This window comes from Perna viridis, chromosome 4 (genome assembly GCF_037379345.1).
Source record: "Perna viridis isolate PV_CMFRI_1.1 ecotype Kerala chromosome 4, ASM3737934v1, whole genome shotgun sequence".
Classification (NCBI taxonomy): domain Eukaryota; kingdom Metazoa; phylum Mollusca; class Bivalvia; order Mytilida; family Mytilidae; genus Perna; species Perna viridis.
In genome coordinates this window covers 26,930,878-26,954,539 of record NC_142448.1, presented here as the reverse complement: position 1 = coordinate 26,954,539, position 23,662 = coordinate 26,930,878, and the positions used below count along the sequence as shown (strand labels likewise).

At 31.5% G+C, this 23,662-nt stretch overlaps 2 protein-coding genes across 11 annotated transcripts in view; one reads left to right on the top strand and one right to left on the bottom strand.

The window, feature by feature from the left end:
- The window catches only part of LOC148619541 (sodium-independent sulfate anion transporter-like), a 39,758-nt gene extending 36,044 nt beyond the window's left edge, over positions 1-3,714 (top strand). For all 3 annotated transcript variants that reach the window (XM_088579533.1, XM_088579531.1, XM_088579532.1), the window contains 4 exons: positions 808-919; positions 1,364-1,437; positions 1,865-2,018; positions 2,500-3,714. In XM_088579533.1, the coding sequence (XP_088435659.1) occupies positions 808-919; positions 1,364-1,437; positions 1,865-2,018; positions 2,500-2,594 (435 nt within the window). In that variant the 3' untranslated portion in view covers positions 2,595-3,714. The remainder of the gene's footprint in view (positions 1-807; positions 920-1,363; positions 1,438-1,864; positions 2,019-2,499) is intronic.
- A 2,395-nt stretch (positions 3,715-6,109) lies between these two features.
- Positions 6,110-23,662, bottom strand: part of LOC148619540 (uncharacterized) — a 32,649-nt gene continuing 15,096 nt past the window's right edge. For 4 of the 8 annotated variants that reach the window (XM_088579520.1, XM_088579515.1, XM_088579517.1 and 1 more), the window contains 12 exons: positions 19,192-22,290; positions 17,923-18,168; positions 17,045-17,161; positions 16,540-16,641; positions 15,776-15,892; positions 15,480-15,568; positions 14,943-15,029; positions 13,713-13,793; positions 11,991-12,047; positions 11,564-11,748; positions 11,019-11,044; positions 6,110-8,369 (listed from right to left, as the gene is read on the bottom strand). In XM_088579520.1, coding sequence (XP_088435646.1) covers positions 8,265-8,369; positions 11,019-11,044; positions 11,564-11,748; positions 11,991-12,047; positions 13,713-13,793; positions 14,943-15,029; positions 15,480-15,568; positions 15,776-15,892; positions 16,540-16,641; positions 17,045-17,161; positions 17,923-18,168; positions 19,192-22,290 — 4,311 coding nt within the window. In that variant the 3' untranslated portion in view covers positions 6,110-8,264. Of the gene's footprint in view, positions 8,370-9,774; positions 9,793-11,018; positions 11,045-11,563; positions 11,749-11,990; positions 12,048-13,712; positions 13,794-14,942; positions 15,030-15,479; positions 15,569-15,775; positions 15,893-16,539; positions 16,642-17,044; positions 17,162-17,922; positions 18,169-19,191; positions 22,291-23,662 lie in introns of all 8 variants that reach the window. The other 4 variants (XM_088579522.1, XM_088579523.1, XM_088579518.1 and 1 more) reach the window with 4 other exon arrangements.

Genomic DNA, 23,662 nt, shown 5'->3' with positions numbered 1-23,662 from the left:
AGAATTGCTGTAAATTGAACCCTGATTTAACTGAACCCTGTATAATTTGAATACCTGTCTAAAACAAGTACAGTCCTTGAACCGATCTGTGCAACAATTTGAAGGATCGATTACCATTGACTGATAGATCGCTGACGGATCAATGACCGGTGACCGATCTGATTGCAGTTTTTTTGTGTAATATGACGTCAGATCAGTTTTAAATAAAATAAATGTACAATAAATGTATAAATTGATGTTTAAATATATTACATTATGTAAATATATGTAAAATTGACAAAGAAAACAACAAAAACAAATACATTGACCTCTCTGTCGTCACGTGATGTGATCACCAGTTAAATGGATCGGTTTGACAGATCGATGACTGACTGGAAACTGATCGGTGATCAATGATCAATGCAATTTTTGTTGCGCTGATCGGTTCAGTTACCGTATGCTCAGTAGTCCATTCATATCAGTTTGTGTCCACTATGAAACTGGGTTAACCGAACTCCTGCCTAAACTAAACTTTCTGTGTATTATAGAAATAATGTAACAAAGATCATAGGCACTGTTTTTTTCAACAGAGCCAAATCTTCTTTTGAATATAAATTGCAAAAATCCATACATTTTTAGAAGGGAATATGGCTGGAAACATTTTTTACAGAAGACTAAAACATCTTGGTTAAATATTTCATACTTTTGAAATTATGTTTGTATTCAAATTCATATTGGAATACATTTATATTGCCTAAAAAAGTTATATGGTTTTCAAATTCATGGATTTAATTACATGTATAAGACATGGTTTGTTTCTCATTTCAGGCACAGAAGATGAAAGATGTACAAAATATTAGTGTATTAACTTTAGCTCATGGCTTTTCTTTCCCCAGTGTTGACTTCTTATTAGAGGAACTGGAGGCCAAGTCTTCAATAGGTACTAACCAGCTGCTTAAAATATTTATTTTCTAGTGCATTTAATTCAAAGTTTAAGTTAGAACAGATTTGTAATTTTTTAAAATAATTTTGCAGGCCAATAAGCTAAGGGAGATAAAATGCTTCAACAATATATTTTACGAAGTAATTATTTTGATTTCCAAAAGCTTTTAAGCTGACAGCAAATTTTGAAAGTTTATTTTAATAATTGAATAGTGTAAAGCTATAGTTTAATGATTTGCTGATTTCAGCAATTGCCAAATGTCTGTTTCAGCAGTAAAGGTAATTGGGGAAGATATATGGTCATGGAATTCTTGTTCACTTTAATGGTCTTCAACCTGGGTCCACAAATGCTAACTAATATGTAATTATTTTATGGTTAAATGAATTCATCAAGTACTGTCATTTAACAACATTTATAAACTGTTACTCTTTTCTTTTCCAGATAGAGGAACTGGGCACCAGTCAACAGTGTTAGACTGTAGCCACATATCTGATATAGACTATAGTTCAATTCAGGTAGGTTTTTAATGGCTCTTTTTGATAAATCTCCTAAAGGCAACCACTTTGTCTGTCTGTCTGTCCTTCTGTGTAAACAAATTCTTAAAAAAGTTTTCTGCAATGTTTAAGCCAAGTAATTTTATTTTAGAATATTACCTTACAATGGTGAGATTATAGATCAAGTCTTCTTTGATATACAGTATATTGCTGGAAGATAAGTTTCCATATCTCTGTAGTAAGCAGCGGGCACTATATCACTTTGATAGTACATTGTATTGACAGAATGCTGGTTTCTACTTTGGGATACAACCAAGTGATTATTAATTGTTATTTAAATTGTTTACCATTATTTTTATCCTTTAAAAAGGCAAATTGAGCTAAAGTTGGGTTTAAAGTATTTCTGAACATTTATCCATTTAATGAATTGAATTTGTTTTTTTTTTAGTGTGTTAAAGAGATGATTGTTGAATTCACTCGGAGAAACACAAAGATAGTGTTTGCTTGTTTACCGGAGAAGATTCTTAAACAGTTGGAGAAAGCTGAGGTTTCAGATCTGTTAGTCAGTTCTACCGTTAGAGATGGATGCAGATTATTACAAGGTAAGCTAAGAATATTTGTCAGACTGATGTCCTAACTCAACACCATAAATTAATAGTGCCATATATTTGTTAACATCACACTGATGTCCCAACTCAACACCACAAATTAAAAGTGCCATATATATGTTAACCTCACACTGATGTCCCAACTCGACACCACACATTAAATTAATAGTGCCATATATATGTTTAAATGTGATGATAAGGAACTTCAGAGAAGCAGAAAATTGGCAAAATGTTTAAAACGAGTCAAAACATTTGGTTTCTTTTTACTTTTCCTGTGAATTTAACAATTAGCATACTGTAAAGTTATGAATTTTGAAAATTCTGGAAAATAATCAGGTCTGTGAATATAATTTAAGCTTACTTTGACATTTAAGGGTTTGAACATATCTGAAATCCTCTTTTCAAGCTTCAGTCAGTATGTTTAAAAAGATTGATAACACAGCATATTAATTTAATTAAATTTCTATCATTTTAGATTTACACAAGAAAGACATGCAGAATGGTGAGGTGTCAAATGGCCTTGGCGAAGCCACAGTTGTTGTTGATATTATAAACAGTAGCCATTTGTGATATTGAACTCTAGGAGATTATTTTTCATTGTTAATACCATTGTTATTGTTTCATATTTTGTATTTATTGTTACGTGATGTTATTTGTTGATTATGTATTGTAGGATATTATTTATATATATTGAGAAGCTTTTCTAGTGCTTTTAGATTTTGTATATGTAAAACAAAAAGGAAAGGTGCTATTGTATTCTTTTCAATACCAGTAATTGATTTTTGAGATAATTTTTAGGTGTCAATTTCTCTCTTTTTTCTAATCAAATCTGATTTTTAGAGCAAAAAAATATTCAGAGAATAATTTTGCTAGACTAAGCATTGTGGCTTAAAATTAGTAGTATTATGTACTCAGTAATAAAGCATTTATTTTAAATTAAAATAAATGTACAACTTTTTGCTAATTATATCAGCTGTTAATATAAAGGGTACTTATTTCTCCAGGTTTGTTTTTCTTTGTGCTCCAGAAAAAAAATGAAAACTTCTCATCTGAAGAAAAAGGGAGATAATTAATACCTTATTTGTTACTGTTAGGGCCTATGCCTTATTATCAGTACACTACCATCACATATGTCATGCATTTCACAACAATTTTCATCCAAAATGTATATAGATATATATATATATATGTATATCAGACCCTAATCATTACTTCTGATGTACTTTCTAGTCATAAAGTATCCATTCAATTTTGACTGTGATTATAATTTTTATTTGAAGGTTGTTATGGAATGTGATTTTTTTTCATCCAACATCATAAAGCTCAAATTTTGACTATATTTTTAACTTTTAAGTCAACAAAATTTTAGTATTTGCTGGGAATGAGTATACAAATTTCAGTTTTTGTCCTTTGGAAAATGGTTTTCAGATTTTTTTTAACCTCTTAATTACTTGATATAATAATCAACAAAAATCTTTTTTTCTGCTTCAAAAAACAGGACTCAACTTCATTTTCTCTTGAAAGAGATCACCATAAGGGCATATGTCTTATCTAATAGACGTGACAATAACATCAGTATTGTTTTACACAGAGTTAGTTTATTTTTATGTATTAATTGTAAAATATCTTTATGCAAAATGTAAAAATTATGTATTTGTATAATTTTATACAAATAAAAACAGTTATTATATTTTTGTTTATCACTCTGACAATAAGAGACCATGATTAGAACAAGGAACAGGATTTTCATGATTTGACGCGAAACCAGAAAACAGACAAAAGACCATAAATAACACCAATTAACAAAAAAAATGAGGCATTAATGGAACTGTATGAGGAATCCAATAATAAGATTTTCAAAATCTGACCAAAATTAAAAAGTGAACTTTGATCTATAACTTGAAAATGGTCCAAAACGCATAAAATCTGCTTGATACATTTTACGAGAATTAAATAAGGAACAGAATAAAAAAATGAATAATCAAAATCTGAAGAAAAACCAACATTCTACATGGGCTTTAATAAAAAGACTATTTTTACCCTTTTTGGTCCCCTTATTCTAAACAGCAGGGGCCACAAACTCAAAATTTAAATACAATGAGACCATCATTAGATCTAGGAACAGGATATTTATGATCACTGGACAAAGACTTAAAACAAAAAAACAGACAAATTAATATATATAACACCTATAAACTAAGACAGAAATACAAGATAAAATAGGGCATTAATGGAGCATTAAGTAATATCCTGCCACCTAATGCTGAAGAAGGGGGATGACAAAATGTTCAAATGGCCCGACTTAAAAACTACTTTTTAGGATTTTGCTAAAAATTTAATAAAACCTGTGTTTTATTGTACTGGCAAAGATTAAAAAAAAACCTCATTAATCTGTTCTCAAGTATTCATCTGGAAATGGACAGAAAGACAGATGGATGACATGCAAGTTAATGGAAGGCATCACATAATTCATGCCACTTTGTGTAGCAGGGTATAAAAATGGTAACTCAGACACCACTAAAAGCTGGAAGTAAGGACTAGGTGGCTATCTACTGGTAAAGGGTCCTCTGCTTTTCTAGAAACACCTGCAGTCACTCATATGATGTAAAAATCTGGATTATAAAGTAAGAAGGGAATTATGACATTGGAACAAATCTGCTCTCAAGACCACAACAATCATCAAGTTCATGATGTCTGAAGTGACAACTTAAGTCTTGTCCCAACATAGGATGACAAAACAAGAGCTCAAAGAAGTGGTTGCTACAAATTACATATGTTTGCATTCAAATGTAATTTCAAGTCTTAGTTTTTATTTCTCTCCATAACTTGTGATAGACAGTAACACTAGAGCACAAAGAAACACAAAATAGAAATTCTATACAAGGGAGAAAAGTATTTACTATATTGTAGTATATGACCATGGGTTCCTATTAACTTAATTTTCCAATAACACTGATATAAGACATAACAGGAAGAATTTCATTATGCTGAGAAATACTTCTTGTTTTAAGCATATGATTCATGGTAAGGAGGGTGGCAAAAAATATTTCAATGGTCCCTTTCTTTAAAACGAATTTGATATCTAGACCCACAAGATTGTTCCCCAATGCCCTACATTGCTGTATGTCCACTCGGGAACTCAAGAAAATTCAAATGAAATGATATAATGGCATAATCAAAGCACATATGTCCTGTGTAAAATATTGAATGAGAACAAAAATAGTTACTTAAATTCCATGACCACATTTGACATGCATAACATGCATTTAAGGTACAAGTCTGAAACAGGACAACTTATCAGTACTGTCAATTGTTTGCCATATATATGTTGTATAATGCCCTTTTAAAGAAATCAACCAGTGCAGTTTTCGATGTGTCAAGTTTCCTTCTTAGGAGGAAGTAAAAACAAGGCTTAAAGCAGTTTAGAAGGCAAATTAATCTACACGAAAGTGTTTTAGAAAATCCAGTATCATGAAGTATATAATTTTTCTCATTTGAAATAATAAAGGGGGAAGATTGAACAAAATATATTAATTCTGTGAACTTCACTTACATAAACTTATTAATGTCAGAAGAACTATGTCTGCAAAGAATGTTTAGAATGGTATTTCAGCTTACTTACAGTGAAGGTACCTTTTGTTTGTGGATACTAAATTTCCTACTTAAGGGAAAAAAGTGTAGAACCCATGGATTGACAACTTCATCTTGCAAATGACTGGGAAATTGTGTACAAAATCCATGAAAACCATTAAAATTGGTACCCCATAAACAATAACACTTTCACAGTATCGGATCACTGCTATTAAATTATTAATTCATAAATTCAACTTCTATCCTCATAAACAACATTGCAGCGTACTCGTTAAATATATCTTGACCATCAGGAACATTATAAACAATAGAAATCCCAGAATGCAATACATTACAGTTTTAGAATCAACCCATTCCAAACTTTCAAAACAATTCTAAATCTTAATTGAAACAATGATTTAAATCAAATCTAAAACCAGAATATATGATGAACAGGAAACATAAGGTATGAACACCAATAATTTTACATGTACATTAAGGCAAAATGATAAGAATTTCATTATTTAATCCAGTTTTTTTATTTTATGATCACAGATAACAGATCTGTTTGGCAACAAAGAATGACACCGTAAAAAATAACAAAATAATGTGATCTTGTACATAAAATATCAATAAAAATAGTTCTTAAATGCATCTTAAACATACATAACAGTTGCAATATTCACAAGTGACAGATTTGAAATGCTTGGCTGCCAAGTTATGAGTTTGGAGATTCAAGTATTATTTACTATAAGAATCAGGCAGATTCAATACTAAGGTTGGCACATTCAATATCTAGTGACAGGATTTAGTTTACACACACCAAAACCAAATGGTTTTACAAATTACATTAGTATTGATTAAGGATTTTCCCAGTTATAAACAGGACAGTTTAATCCTACCCTAAACATTTCAGTCTATATCATCAAAAAGCTAAGAATTAAATTAAGCTGAGAATATTCTTCTGTTCCATGATATCAAATATCAAAGGCATTCTTAGAGTTATTTTTTAGATTTTCTGCCAAATTTTTACCATATAACTAGTCATTTGTACAAAAGGAACAAACTAAGGGTAACATGTTGACAAGGAAAACTGAATGTACATATATATATATAGCTTATTTAAAATTGGGAACAAAAGTGTGAAGTCATCTTCAGCCAGATTCGTATGTTGAGTTATACTTAATTCTGTCTTGTGCTCAGAAATCAGAAGTATCCATACACTGTGAAGGTCACATATACATTTCTGTGATAAAGCAATGAGGAAAAATGTGAATCTTACAGCCCATACAATGATAATTTTCAAAGAATGGAATTGGTCTTCTTTCATTAAATGACAATCACCTGATGAAATGCCTTTGGTAGTTAACAGGACAATGTACAAAGAAGATTTAAACTTTCAATACTTTTTTTGTATTTAAATCTGTGTGTGACAAAAGGTTTATTATTTGAACAATATTGTTGTATGCGCTATAAATGCCAACAAATATTTCAGCGAGATACTATGATTTATTTTTGCTTTAGATTATTGTTAGTTTTGAACTATATCAGTTTTGTATTTAATGATTTAGTTAGATGCATTCCAACTCCATTTTTAAGTTCAGTAAAAATTTATTTATTTTTCTAAAAAAAGTCAATCTTTTTCATATAAATGTATAAACATAAGTGAAACAAACAAATCTGAAGCAAGAAAACATGACATCAAGACGTATGATACACAAATTTTTCACTTCATGATGCAATGACCCCATTAGCATAGGAAGATACTTAAAGGTACACCATTATTAAATGAATGAACAGACATTCAGATTGACAATCTGTAGCCCACTAAATTTAATTTATGCCCAGTGTATAAATATCATGGAAAATATTGCTAGAGCTTTGTGTGCAAACTTTTACTGAGAAAGCACTATATAACAACCAGGGTACAATGAAGCAGTTAGTCACACATGGCACAAACATGAGATTCACAACCACTGTGCTGAGATCAAAAACATAACCATACATGTCTTTCACAATAATATTATAAATCCAGATAAGAAGTGAAAAATAATTTGGCAGTGAACCAAACATAGCTACTGCAACCCAAAAATGTTACTCCTTTTTTGTGAATTTGCATGAACATGACACAGTTCAAACAGGCAAACACTGTCTTTACAAAAATCACTGTTTGGACAAAGCAATGATAAATCAATGAAATATCAAACTGGTCATGTTCCTTTGCTAAATATTTGTACAAGTACAAGTACAAGTACAAGTATAAATATCATACAAATTTCAATCTTTGGTTTAATAGTTTAGATCCCAATCCAATTAATTTGTTCGTTAAATTTCATTTTTAATTTCTATTTACGTTCATGGAATAATGATCATTTAATCAAAGAACCCTGTCTAAACTGGACCCTGAATATATTGATACTTGTCATAAATAATCATATTCTGTTCAATGTTATTTTAGTTACTACACATTCTGAACCTTTATAAACCAAACATCTGTCTATACTGACCAAAGCCAGGAAAAGAAGAAATTTGTTTTGTTCACATCATACTCTGAAACCATTATAGATACTCTTAACATAACTCCATTACAGTATTAGCTAGCTAGAAATGTATCAGATGTTACAAAAAACATTTTCACTTAAACATCATTTATCCCATGTTGCATCTAAATTAACTCTTTCTGGAAGCAGGTAAGCTCCTAGGTTTGTCACCGCCATGCCTTTCCTGGCTTTTTCTTCTTTGGGGCAACTGTCGAGGACGACGTGTTTGACTTTCCTAGAAAAATAAATAGGAAAAAGTCTTCATTACTCATACCATATATTCAAAAGTAATAAATCTTTCTTTTTCTCTCTTTCATATAAAAAAAAAAGAAATTAGTTTTGAAGATTGGCCATATCATTTTGTTCCATTTTTTTTTCAATGTTTAATAATATGAATTTTTCATTAAAACATACCTTTATACATATTGTTATCTTCTAGAACAATATTTGAGAATAATTAATAGAAAGATTATTGAACAATCAAAATAAAACATGAGAGATACAAGATGTTCTTTAAACCAAATAGTCCAGTCAATCTATCAAAATTTTGCCTTTAAATCTAACAAATTGCAACAGAAGATATTTAAATTCTAAGCTATAGCATTATGACCAAAATAAGCACAGAAAAAAGTCCAGCTAGATCTAATGAGAGAAAACCTCAAAATAACCATTTCAAATTTCCTATTGAAACTGCCATTTGAAAGGGGAGATAAGTCTCCCAAAATGACTGATATAACAACAAAATTAGATACAAATCATAATTATGCTTTCTCTGATAAATAAAATATGGTGATACTAGACATTTTAGCATTGATTAGAGGATCATCAACAACTTAAAAAAAGTTTTTGTATCATAAACCAAACAACAACTTAAGATTTAGAAATTAAATAGTAAATCTTATGTTCATTTTTTGAGGTAATGAAGTTCAAAAATTTCAGTTTTGATGAAAATGATGGAGTAAATATTCTACTTTTTGTGGTTAAAAGATTCTTTTAACAAAGGCAAAACAGCTGATAAATAGCATGCAGAATAAACAATACAATTTTTTTTTAAATTCAAAATGACAGAAGTTACTGAAAATAAGCATTTTCTGTAATTGAAAATTTCCCAAAAACTTAAATGTACCTATCCTAATTCAAAATATTACATATCATGTGCAGAATATTATAGAAGAGAGTCAATAAGGAAAAAATGTCAATCTAAGAATCATACTATACAGGAAATTGAAAAAGAAAGTACAGAAATCTGTCAAAAAACATTATTTTCACAGAGTTATCTTCCCTATCCAATGTAAATTCCCATAGGAAATTTGAAATGCATATTTTGAGGTTTCCACAGATTAGATTTTGTTAAACTTTTTCTGAGTTTACTTGGGTCATAATACTACATATTTTAATCAAAACATTTTCTGTTGCAATTTTTTTAACTTTAAAACTTATTTTGACTGGACTAAAACCCCTTGATTAAAACTTGGTTAGTAGTACACTCACCAAGAACCAAATGAAAATAAGCACACCCCAAAATTCAATATAAAACCCTACACTCATCTGCATTGTTCTTCTCTCCTCATAGCTTATTTATATTAATAAAATTACACACATTGCATTTATAAATTTGCAAGTATTTGTAGTATACATACAGAATTTTAATTAATAATCTGAAAGTCATGGAAATTGGAAGTAAAACAAATGTTATTTCTTCAGGGGACACATATTAATTGACTTAGTTATGAAACCAAGGAACCATTCATGGTGTTAGCTTTAAAAGGGCAGTGGTTAATTCCACAGAAAGAACCATTCATGGTGTTAGCTATAAAAGGGCAGTGGTTAATTCCACAGAAAGAACCATTCATGGTGTTAGCTTTAAAAGGGCAGTGGTTAATTCCACAGGAAGAACCATTCATGGTGTTAGCTTTAAAAGGGCAGTGGTTAATTCCACAGAAAGAACCATTCATGGTGTTAGCTTTAAAAGGGCAGTGGTTAATTCCACAGAAAGAACCATTCATGGTGTTAGCTTTAAAAGGGCAGTGGTTAATTCCACAGAAAGAACCATTCATGGTGTTAGCTTTAAAAGGGCAGTGGTTAATTCCACAGAAAGAACCATTCATGGTGTTAGCTATAAAAGGGCAGTGGTTAATTCCACAGAAAGAACCATTCATGGTGTTAGCTTTAAAAGGGCAGTGGTTAATTCCACAGAAAGAACCATTCATGGTGTTAGCTTTAAAAGGGCAGTGGTTAATTCCACAGAAAGAACCATTCATGGTGTTAGCTTTAAAAGGGCAGTGGTTAATTCCACAGAAAGAACCATTCATGGTGTTAGCTTTAAAAGGGCAGTGGTTAATTCCACAGAAAGAATCAGTTAAAAAAAAAGGTACATGAGATGGTATCATACTAAAATCTTACTCCATACTATTCAGAGAACCATAAAAAATAAATACACATGTATTTTCAAAGTTATGATAGCGATGTTCATTGTACCAAGTTTAATAAAGATCTGACGCCATCAAACGGGGAAAAAAAAAGGAAAACCAAATCAAATATATGATAACTACATGTAGGGCAGACTGAGAATCAACATGGACCTACATTAGTTCAGACAGGCAAACAAACAAGGATGATTTTACAAGGAACAGCAGGGGAGGGGGAAGTAAATTTACTGTAAAATGAAGATGAAGGTAAAAAGCAGAAATCTGCTTTCAAAGTGAAAAAAAATCATCCCTGAAATGAAGCCTCAGTGTACTGATTACTACTTGTGGTATTAACCACTTCATCTAGCTACTATACATTAATCAATTAAAATGCCAAACAAAAAAATTTGGTTTATGGCAATTGGATGACATTTGACAGTTGAAAGCAGTTTAATTACTTATTCAAACACTTTTACCTCATTTTTTCTGTATCTTGTTATAGCTAATCAAACAGAATTTTAGAATCCTTTTTTACTTTGACAGCTTTGCTTGTAATAAGCATTTAACATGCTCTTTTAACACAAGTACAGTTATATTCATACTTACTTGTAGTAACAGATAATTCAAAATTATTGTGATGTTTATATTGTTGTGAAAGTTGAGATTAGATAGTTATTGCTATAATTTACACTGGCATTACTGAAACATGATTTTTCTCAATATTGCAAAAATATAACTGAATGCATTTTTTGCTCAAGACGGTAAAAAAGGCAAAAAATAAAACCAGGAATATCTATAAATTTATAGTGAATTATTTGATACAAGTATAACATTTTTCAGCTATTTTTAGTAAAAAAAAATATCATAAAATATTGAATATCTCAACACTGTGAGAAGTTAAGCTCAACAGAGTGCATTCTTCCATTAGATAACATGGTGACAAAATAACTAGCTAACATACTGAAACATGACTACTATTTATAATCTAATAGAATAGAAACAGGACCAGGATAAAACCTACCACTGTTGGCTGTTTTCCTGGTTTTAGCAGCTGCAGTCACGGTTGTTGCTTGTTGCTGATGACTGGATGAACGACTAGATGGTTGAGAAGTTGGTTGATGTTGAGTAGCTGGATGGTTGGTTGGTTGTGTTGATGGTTGGTGATGAACAGGTTGGGATGGTGCTGTTTTAGGTCTGGTTTTTATTCTGGAAATGGAGGATTTTTAAAAGAAAAATACACAAATACAGGAGATTTAAAAAAATTGCAAGTAGAGGATGGGAAGCATGGGTATTATAGTAGGCAAAAAACTTGTGTATTCAATTAAGATACATCATACAGACTGACATGTTCTTTTTGTTTGCTCAATGCCATATGTATTTCTAACCTTTTAATTTAACAAATACTGCTACTAACTATCTTTAACACAATTTTACGATTGAATGATTACCTTGATGTTGTATTGCCACTGTGTGAAGTAGTATTATGCTGGACAAATTGCTGTGACCTGCAATAGAAACACCATGTATTATATATTTTATAGAGAAATGCCAGCACTGTACAGCAGCAACTGATTAGTTACTCATGAAATTTCTGGGTTCTTAAACAAAAACATTTAACATTCAAATCTGTCCGCTATGTCTCAACAGACAACCTCATTCTGTTAAACCAACTGTGGTTTTAAGTTGGGACAAATGGCAGAAACAGGATCGAATGTATGGTGAATAAAACTCAACCGTGCAAGTTATCAATTTATCAGCTAATCAGTCAATTTTGTCTTTCAAATGACTGGCAGTCATCACTACCAGTAGTTCTAAGAAGCCTGCAAGAAATACATGTGCTAAACTTTAAAGTGTCTTTTTTCTGCTGTAAGTCCTCCGTACATAAGGGACAAGAGAAGATACATGAATGACATTATTAGGAACTATAAATAACACAACCAACCTGGTAAAATGACAAACAGACATGTCAGTTGAAATTTTAATATATATTAACAGAATCAACTTTTTTTCACAGACCTAATCTTATAAAGTCAACAACCAAAGCCAAAACTGACTAACTCGTCAGTAAATATATATATAGTTAAACAAGAATAGTACATGTAATGGAAACAGCTCAATCCCAAATGAAAGCAGAAAAAAGTCTGATCTGTTTTTTGAAAAATAAACAAAAACCTTTTTTCTAATGTTGTCTATAAATGCAAGAAGCATTTTTTGTCTAAAGGTTGCCAAACAGAATAGTTTAAAGCTTTTTTCTATTCGTCAAATTCTAAACTCCATATTTGCTCCAATAAAAGATGTTAAAATAAGACTTATCCAAAGGACAAATTTTGTGAGAATGAATTATGCTTAAAATTAAGTCGAATCATTTAATCTTTCATGCAAAAATAAATTGCTTTTAATTTATAATTCACTATATAAAGGAAAAATATAAGACCAAAATCAATTAGCTTCTGGCACAGTATTTATTGCTAACTCGTGTTATAATAACTGATGTCAAGTGAAGGTGAATTAGTAATAATGAAGATGTCATCTAACTGTTTATGCCCTAGCCAAGCTAAAAAAAAACCGATGTAGGTTTGGTTGAAAAAACAATCTAGAAACACACACAGTGCCAAACTCAGCAAGAGAATATACTTTGCTTCAAGTGAAAGGAGTTTCATTATGTATGATCAAAACAGAGAAATAGTAGACAAATAGACAGTTGAATTATCTCCCTTTGCAACATCCAATGACATCATCTAATTTCATGAAAATCTACATAACTATCATTCCCAACCTTCATGTTATGATTTACTGAATTCTATTAAATTGTTAAGGAGTAAGGAGTTGGGCTTACAAGATTTATGGGTGCACTGTCAAGATAATATCTCCATAACATTTGTTATCAACGGGTATATGGGTGTTGAAAAATGCTAACCTCATGATCTTTTACTCTTTTATTTATTTATTTGAGTTTATAGCACAAAATACTCTTTTCTGGAAGAAGATATAAAACATCTCTTGAACAAATATTACATCTCAAGATCATGATTTTATAAACTTAGTACCATGAGGTGCATGAACTGACAATGAGAAAGTGAATCAAACCTAATCAGTAAAGATATATCATTGAATGAATGAGTGAGGTATGTCCAAAACAGTGAAATTATGTTTGTGGATGATGAAGGTACCTTGCAGTCATATTGCCAGACTGAGTTGAAGTATGTAGTGCTCTGGCTAAAAGATATTGGAAATGTCTTCTCAAAGGTCCACTGAAATCATAAGGGGTTAATAAGCAGGGTTACATGACTAACTGCATGCACATTTTTTAGCTGTTATTTTTGGTTAAAGATTATGCAGCATTTCACTATTGATTCAAACCTTTTAATAAAGCTATTCAAAATGTCGGCTAAGCAAAAGTCAAACTGACTAAAATTGACTTAAAGTTCAAGTTTTCATATTAGGTCATCAATAGCATTAAAGAAGCACATAATACTAGACATGGTATCATAAAACCAGGCATGGTATCATAACAGTAAAAGGGGGTAAAATTAAAGTAAATATCCAATAGAAAGGGGACTGTATTGAGGTAAAACTAACTACAGAAAGTCCATACATCTACAACATGTACTCAGGTAAAACTAACTATAGAAAGTCCATACATCTACCACATGTACCGAGGTAAAACTAAATACAGAAAGTCCATACAACAAAGGCAATGGAATGTTATGTAGAATGAATGGATCTGCACAAGTTGTTTAAGTGAACCGGTTGTTATTTCAATAAGACAAAAAAAAACACTGGGAAAAGGAAGCCTAAGTTTAAAATATGAAACTTTTGAATATGATTTATAGAACTAATTAGAAAGAGTACATGACCAAAATATATAAGTGCAAAAGAATACATTGATTAACTAGTGAACCAGAATGAGATAGTGGCCAAATTTTAATAGTATCAATTGTAATGGTGACTATATGCATCAGTCTAATTTACATAAACCAATGGAATATTTAAATATACTGAAAGAAAAACAGAAAAGAAAATCCTATATACATTGTAAACTCTTTGTTGGAGAAAGAGAGAGTATGCTTAAATTGAACCAAAAGTCTAATTAAATAAATATTCCTGATAAAACAAATGAACAACTAATCAGAAGCTTTTCACAAGTCAAATAGTTTTATATGCAAATGTGCCAACAATGACACCAACCAAAATCACAACATATGCCCCATCTATATAAAACCACATACATTTGTACCAATTTTGAAATCAATTATCCATTAAGTGATTAAATAATACCACCTACTCCTAGAGTGTGGATTTAATGAAAGAGAATAAATGTAAACCATTATTTGACCTACACATTTTGGTTCATGGTGTTATAATAATTCCTGTTCAGCTAAGTACAATAATTTACAAACCTAAAATCTTCACTCTGTTGAGATCTATGAGCACCTGAGGGTGCAGTCTGAGGTCTAATGTCACCAAATACAGCTGACTCGGCTTCCCTGTGAAATGTTAAGGAACATCTCATGTAGAAAATATACTGCCTATGACAATAAAATATGTAACATGTAGCACAAAATAAATTGCATGACCCAAAACTATCTTGTAACAAATACCTAATTGTCTGTGTAAACACTGAAAAAAGGACCTTTGTAAAAAAATAATCTACATTGGTAGTTCACTTGAGTCACATATTTCAGTCATTTTGACTTCACCTTTTGAGGTATAGAAATAAGCAATCTATTTAAAGGAAATACACCCATCAACTGTTAAATTCAGTCACTGGAACAATTGATAGGTGTAATCTTTAAATAGATTAGTTATTTCTATCCTGCAAAAGGTGAAGTCTAATTTTAATTAGATTGAGAAATAAGAAATTGTTGAAGAGAATAATTCAAGTTGTTAAACATCAATATTTAAAAACAAATTTGATGATTGTATTAAAAGGATACTGTGCTTTTCTTTTCCTTTCCATGGCTTTGAGAGTAGCAGAACTAATCCTCGGCTGTGATGACGACACACTAGACCTCGCTGTAGCTCCCTGTAAAACACATATATATATGTAAGACATATACCAGCCAAAAAGTATTCGTTTTACTTAATTTATTCTTTAAGTTACTAGTCATGGAAAAAATGTGATTCATGTAACATTCTTCAATATACAATTCATTCAAATAGTATTAACAAACTTATGACCCAAATAAGTTTACCAGGAAGATCTACAAAGTTTCATTAGCATTAGACCTACACTCTCCCGGAGACGTCTCTCCTCTCGTAACTGTCTATCATGTGCTATAAACTGCATTCTCTCCCACACTGGTACATCAAAGAAAATCTCATGAATATCTAGCAAAGCCGCCTGCAACTGTAAACACAAATAGGTCTTTCTCATGAGACTGAAAGTCCTCATTGTCATACAACAATAGAAATTTGTTATTAACTGTCACAACGTGATATAAAGAATCTTAAAAGTCAGTTATAGAAATCATACTATAACTGAAATATTGTAGAAATTTCCAAATGTTTTCAAGATTTTTTAGAAAGCATTCTAACTAAATGTTATGAGTTAATCAATGATTGTGAAAAAAGAATTACCAGGATGTGTAATATTTACATCTTCATATAGTAACTTATATATGTACATACCAAATTTCAGTTCAAAATTTTGTGAAGTTTTGAGTTTTACTGCTCACAAAGTTTTAAACAATATGCATTGATTTTGCCAAAACTTGGTATGCATATCTTCATATGATAATTCATATAAATGTTTATACTAAAATAACAAGAAAAAGATTGTTAGTGTTAAAAATATACACAGATTCTTTAGTTTTGTCTAAAATTTATCACTTTATTTATAATGGATAAATGATCGCAGTAGACCTATTAAACAAAATACCGAAAATTAGAATGTACAATCATTTACAAGGTAGTCTTAGAATTCATATTAAAGTTGATTTTTATTTCAGAGCAATGCATGGTATGATATTCATAACCACTGAAGTTAAAGTCCACCTGAGCAATAATTCTGTCTAATAAATCTCTGTCCTGGTTATTGACCTGTCCTCTTTTAATGGGAGTCTCTTGCTGAAAGCTTCTAGCAAAGTTCTTGGTATCCTGTAACAAAGAAAAAAGTCCATTCATTGCTTGTCCTTAAAGCATTGTGGAAAGAAATGTGTCAAAATTAAGTTCTTCGTTTGTAAAACTGATCACTATATTCCATCCAGCTTTAACATGGGGTGTAATTCATTTCTTTAACAATATTGGCTCTATTCTTTAGCACTTTTAAAAAAGTTTATATCAATGTGTAACTAGAGTTAAACGCTGGACTGTGCTGTGATAGGACCAAATTTCAGATTGGCATTTACTTTTTGGGCTTTGTTACATATCTTCTCCATATTTTCAGTTATGTATCATGCTATTGTAAATATATATCTGTTTCAACCATTTGAAATTAGCATCTCTTAAAACAAAATTATTAATCATGAAAATGAGAATTAAAGCTACACAAATTACATACATTAATAGTTTTAATGATCTCCTGAACTTTCTCTGTACACAGTAAACGTCGAGTGAGGTAGCCTTTAGCACAAGCTGTTAATCTGTCATAACATGGCTGTAATCTTGGTTCAAATGCCTACAAAATAAAATTAAAAGTTTTTAATTTAATGTGATTTTCCACCTCCATTAAACATGCAAGTTAATATTTGACTCTCTAGCAATTTTTTCAAACAATTTGTACTTTTTAGTAGTAAATATAGCATTAACAGAAAATCAAGCAAAGTTAGAATCAACCAGATCAAGCTATTAAGTACTAGTCCACATAAAATTCAGACAATGCCAATAGTAAAGTGATTAATGGTGGAGAAAAACCCACCAAACGAACAATGCTTTTTCAGTCTATATATGCTATACTTTCACATAACATTAATCTTTTCTGCAGTCAGATCTGCACTTTTTAGAAAATCATACATTCATCTCCCACTAAAATCAACCAAATGATGCCAAATCAAGAACAATAACTCTTCTGAAGTGCAAATTTCATGTACAATCTACATAATTCTTATCTCAAAAGTGCAACAACCGAATGAAAAAACAAAGACTGATTATGTGATCAGTGACTGTTTCTGAACAAGAAATAATACAGAATTTGGTGGGTTTTGACATGCATTAATCACCATCTGTCTGATTTTTAGAAAGACTGCTACTTAATGTATCTATTAGTACATGTATAATAAAAATGATAACACATCAAAAATGTTATTTTATGACATTACAAAGTACCTTATGGGAACCTTTACCACATTTTTTGTGATATTTTTCCCCAATATTTCTACACCCACATTTTTTGTAATTAACAAAATAAATTCTAAAAAGTTAAAATTTAGTTCACTGTACCTCATCAGGGTAAACAACAGCTGAACTTGTCCATGCATTCTGTACCTCCTTCACAGGAGAGTGGACAACTGGTTTGTATGTTTTTGGTGATGGTGTTGAGTGGTTAAACTTGAGTGACTGTTTGGGTGTTCCTTTACTAAATGTACTAATATCAGACTCAGTATCCCTATCCTTAGGATTGAAGTACAGACTTGGACTAGATATATAAGTAAACTGTTTCTGTTGAGTAGAACTGCCTGGCATTTGCTGAAATATTATAACATCATACAAAAGTGAACATGATTTTGTAGTTTTGTAGTGAAAAGTAGTGTTAAATAAAGCTCTCATGCTAAATCTGTTCTTTTTTCTGAACACTTCAAGATTTAACTTACTTAGAATCCTAAAAGCTAACTCAAAATCTGTTGCATCTGTTTTCTTAATTAATAAAAATTCCTCTTTTAAATGATTTTTGAACAGATAATCCAGGGCATTTTAAATATTAATTTCAATATTTGAGATATTTATGACTGATAAGTAAGAATATTTCCATCTCAGCAAATGGTCATGGTTTTTTTATGGCTTCTAGACAATTCAAATTTATTCACTGTCCAATCAAATTTTAAGTGTGACCTCACACTAAAAAATGAGAATAAACAGGTAATAAAAAAAAAAATAATAAAAAAACGAAACTAACCTACTTAGCATAGATCTATCAACAATTCTCAAAGCCCCCCTCCACAATGCCTAAAAAAAACAGGTTGAATTCTCTCAAATGCACTGAATACATGTACATTTTGTAAATGACATTTTGCATATTTTGCATACCATATGATAAGTGTTTAGCTTTCCATGTTCACAAGTATGATGAAATGAAATGCTGTTACTACATGTAAGGTCAGAAAGTTTAATTCAAGAGGTACTAAGATAACTCATTGAACCTGGGCTATGATTTGAGTCCTCAAATGAATACATCTGCCTCAAATTCGGTAAGCCCAAAGCTAAAGAAAAAAAAACATTGAGGGGTTTTGGACTAAGATAATGCAGTAAAACCTGTCCAAACCAAACCCTGGAAAATCAGAAATACTGTCTAAACAAGTCAACTTTTTAAGACCCTCACAATAAATCTTCATGTATTTTGAACCTTGGGAAAACAAGCACCTACCTAAAACAAAAAAAAATTTAATGTCCAAAAAAGGTTCATTTTCGACAGGTTTTACTGTATTCAAATCTTCAATCAATTTTCAATCAAATACAAAATACATGCACATGTTAACCCAATAATATACTCACCTGAGAGTAAACAGCTTGTTTAATATCTGTTGGTATATCTGATAACATAGAAGAATTGCCGAAGTATCCTGCAGCAGACGACATGGTATTGTTTACTGACTGTGGTGGAATGTTTTGGTTCACTGGATGTAATGGTATATTCTGATTCACATAACTTGTTGGAACATAAGCAGGATTATAGTTATTTCCAACACTAGATGGCACATACCCATTTGATACACTTTGTTGAGGAACATTGTTAGTAAAGTTATAAACATTGCTTGTCCGTGGCACATATGTATTAGCACTATTTGACTGAGGATTTGGTTGTTGAGAATTACCGATAGGATGTCTACCACCCTGGTTACTATAAATACTATTATTTTGGTTTTGAACAGGTAATCTGTTACCCATATTGCTATTTATAGATACATTTTGAAGATTATCTATAGAAAATTGACTAAGATTGTTTGCTTCTGAAAATGATGTGAATAGTTCTTGTTGCTCTCTTAGATGTTGATGGTGGAGTTCTATATCCTCTTGTAAATTCATTTGTTCACGCCTCTGTTGCACAAATAATTCCTCTAATTGTTGTTTTTGTTGCTCTATCAATTGTTGACGAATCTTGTTAAAATGATCTGCCTGAATTTTCAACATTTCCTCTTCAGTCAAACTTTCCATGGATTGAAGAGTCTCAGTAAAGGATTGTACAGCCTCGCCAATATCATATCGCCTTTGACTGGGACTTGGTTTTTCTAATTCTTCTTCAGAATGTGTTTGAACCTGAGATAAATAGCGCTGAATATGTTCTTCTTTTGCCTTTTGTTCTGCTGAAGGTGGAATAACCATGTCATTTTGTGTAATTGACACAGGCTCAAGGCTGTCTGGACCAATGTTCATTTGTTGTACAACGCCATTACCTAAAGAACACTGAGATCTCAATAGAGCCTCAGATGGGTTTTCCAGAGTGTATGATCCATGACGCACATGCCCAGGCCTTGAACCTTGAAAATTATTGTCACTAGTCACTGGGATATTTGAAGGAGATGTCTTATGAGTCAACTGATTTGATTGGATGGCATCACCAATCACAAGACCAGAACTGCCTGTAACTGCAGATGACACTTTCATTACTTTTTCAAAGTCAGTTTTATTGACATCAGAATATAAATCAGAATTTCTGAAATATGTTTTCGGCACATTTTCTTGACTCTCCTTGAGAGTGCTACCCTGTGATCTATCATCGGATTCATTGGACTTTTTGCCAGTTATCATGAAAATATTTCCATATGTTTGTTGACAGTTTTTATCCAACTCCATTTCCATTACTTTCAATTTGTCTTCACTTTCTGATGAATGTTTTTGATAAATATTTTCATTTTCCTTGTCTGAAGTATTATGTTCAATTTCAGCAGTGTAAACATGGAAAGGCATATCTTGGTCTTTAAAGAACGTTTTTGGTGTTCCACCAGGAGATTCCTCAGGACTTAAGGCAACTTTACTCAACATTGACCCTGGCTGATCTTGGAAAAAACTATTGAAATGCTGAGACAAGACCTGGGGTACTGCTGCTGACCCCAGGTCATTACAGTTTTTTGGCACATTTCCATTCTGACCCTGACCTTTGACCCCTAACCCTGCATTGGTAAAATCAGTACTATTAGTTGGAGTTATGTCCATTTTTCTAACAGAAATTTTATCTTCAACTGATTGACTTGCACTTGTACTAATTTCAGTCACGAATGAAGAAAAGTGAACAGTGTTCTTTAACCCTTTTGGGCTCATCCTTCTGCTCTGATTAGTACCAATTGATCCTACTGAACTTACAATGGAAGAGCTCACTGCTGACTGGTTTGAACCAGTTGTATCTACCTGTAGCTTTCCCTGACTAGAATCACCAGAATTATCTAATACAGGAGGTTGAAAATACTTTTGTTTTCTTGTATCCTGAGACTGTGTCTCTACAACTTGCTTTGTATTGTCTGTTGATGAACTACTAGAAGTAGAATTCATTGTTCCACCTGTGTCTTGTAAATTCAGACATTTTGAAAGTTTGGCAAGAACCTGTCCAATCTGTTGTTGTTTGACAGATGTCAAAGGTAGCCCACTGAATTCTTGTGGAAGGGAGTTACAATCATCAAGTGATGGATAATCATTTAATGATTGAGGTTCGTCCACTTTTGGTTCAGGTGGAAGTTGCCTACGTTTTGAAGATTCCTTATTTACTGTCTCTTGCAATGGTTTTCCTGCAGGTAATTTTTTACTTTCTGGTTTTGTATGATTTTTTGTTGTTTTTTGTTCTTTGTGCTTCCTGGCAAGATACTCTTTCCTGAATTGCTCTGGATCTACTTCTGGAGTGTTGTGAATTGATGACAGTTCAGGATTACTCCCAGTAGATCTATGATGTTTTTTCAGTTTATGAATTTTAGGAGACTGTAAAACTGGTTCTTCTGGTGACAAAACGAATCCCTGACTTTCACCAATCTCATTTCTACTAATATCTGGATCGGAAGCACTATGTTGATTGGCATGCTGCCAAGCAGATTTCTTTTTACGGCTGTTTCTCGAAATCCCACTCTCTGATTTACAAGACAAAGAATTATCATCATCAAAATCTCTAAGGTCTGGGTTAGATATTGACAATCTACCAGCCAATAATAGATTGGCTCTCTTTGCCTGTAATGTTGTCATCTTCGTTGCTGGTGGTTTTGGAAGAGGATAAGATGGTGTTCCTGGAATTTTTGCAGGATTAGGCAGAGAAGACATGGAACTGGATTTTTTCAGATTTGTCAGAGCTTTTCCTTGTGCTTTCAATTTTGCTTTTGGTTTTGATTTTTGTATTTCTTTCTTTGTTGGTTGTACAGGAGCTGGTATTTTGGTTCTTGTCTCCCGTATTATTCTATCTTGCTTACTTATCGTTGATGTCTGTTTTGTGTCATTTACAATTTTTGTAGGTTTCATATCATTTTTAGTCACAACTGCTTTATTGTCTTTTGTTGGTGGAGTTCTGGTTGGAGATTTGGAAGAAGCACTATCAGGAGACCATTTACTGGAGACATCAGTACCACTGGAGACAGGAGAGAGATCATGGGAATCAGAAAGACGTCTGTTTTGCTTGTCCTGAAAAACAATGAAAAACAAAATAAATCTGATGAGTTTCGATGTAACAAAAATAATGCATCAGTAACAGCAGCTTAACCTTCACTTAACTTTTATCTTAATATTTAAATATTATAGTACATATACTAAAAGGATATATTCTATTGCACCATACCAGTATTTAACTTTTGTTTTAAGTTTAATACAAAAAGTTAATAAAGGGGGAAAAAGAAAAAAAAAGGATTTAGATAAAACCAGTTAAAAATGTTAATTCACATTTTTGTACTGATAAAATTATAGTTAAGTCAGTTGCATTATTTTAAAGTTATGTGTATAATGAACTAAAAATCATTTTGCTTCCAACTTCAAAAAACATTCAGGAAGATAAAAACTCACAGTAACACTTTGTTAAGTGCAAAATGTTTAATGTGTAAGTTATATATTTGAATTATACTGAGGAAAAAGTATTAAATTATATGCCTTGACAACACATAATTCTAATGAAAACAAATATAATGTTCATGTGAAAACTACCAATACTTGACAGATCCAAGACTGGATGTAATGTATGCTCCTACATCAGAGGCTCATGCTACACAAATATGCAAAAGTATGGCTAAAATTGGAACAGAAGGTAAATAAAGAATTAAAAATCATAACAAAATTGAACCAGAAGTAAAGTGTCCATAGAACTTAGATATCCCTTCCTACAAGAAGATTTTGATCTGTCACTCTAACTAAAAGTTGAAGAATCAAGTTCATGTGCACAGAAAAATTTGATTAATTAACCACTAAATTCAATTAGATTGTCTTTTATAGTTTTGGAAATGACAACCATATTTCTATTCACTCCCTGTCAGTCTTGGGCAAAGAAACAAAAGGTTCAGAGTTATGAGTATGAATCCTTAGATACATGTAAAAACAAAATGATTCTATATCAAGTGCAATACTTTTCTAAAAATCTCACAACACACTAAGAAAACAGGATTGGAAATAAAAGTGAAAACAGAAAAATGAACTAATGAATATCCCTATAAATATATGTACTCAATTCAGGTTTGCCAAATTTATATAAGAGTGCATTAGTACATATGATAAGTACTCTCAAGCACTTACATTTCAAATAGTGATCTAAGGCAATAAGGTCAAAGTTTACTTTACACAACTATTTTTTATTACATGTGAAAATATGTGACTGTTGAAACATGGTGAAAATAATCCCTCAAGTGTTAAAACTTTCTGTATATATATTAACAATTTGCGGCAAACATGTGAAATATTCAGTAACTTGTCATAATCAAACTTCCCATTACTTAAGTGATTTGTGATATAATGGTGTCCATCTACCAATACTCGGGTGAAGGTCAAACTATGATTAAGGTCAAGGATGCCA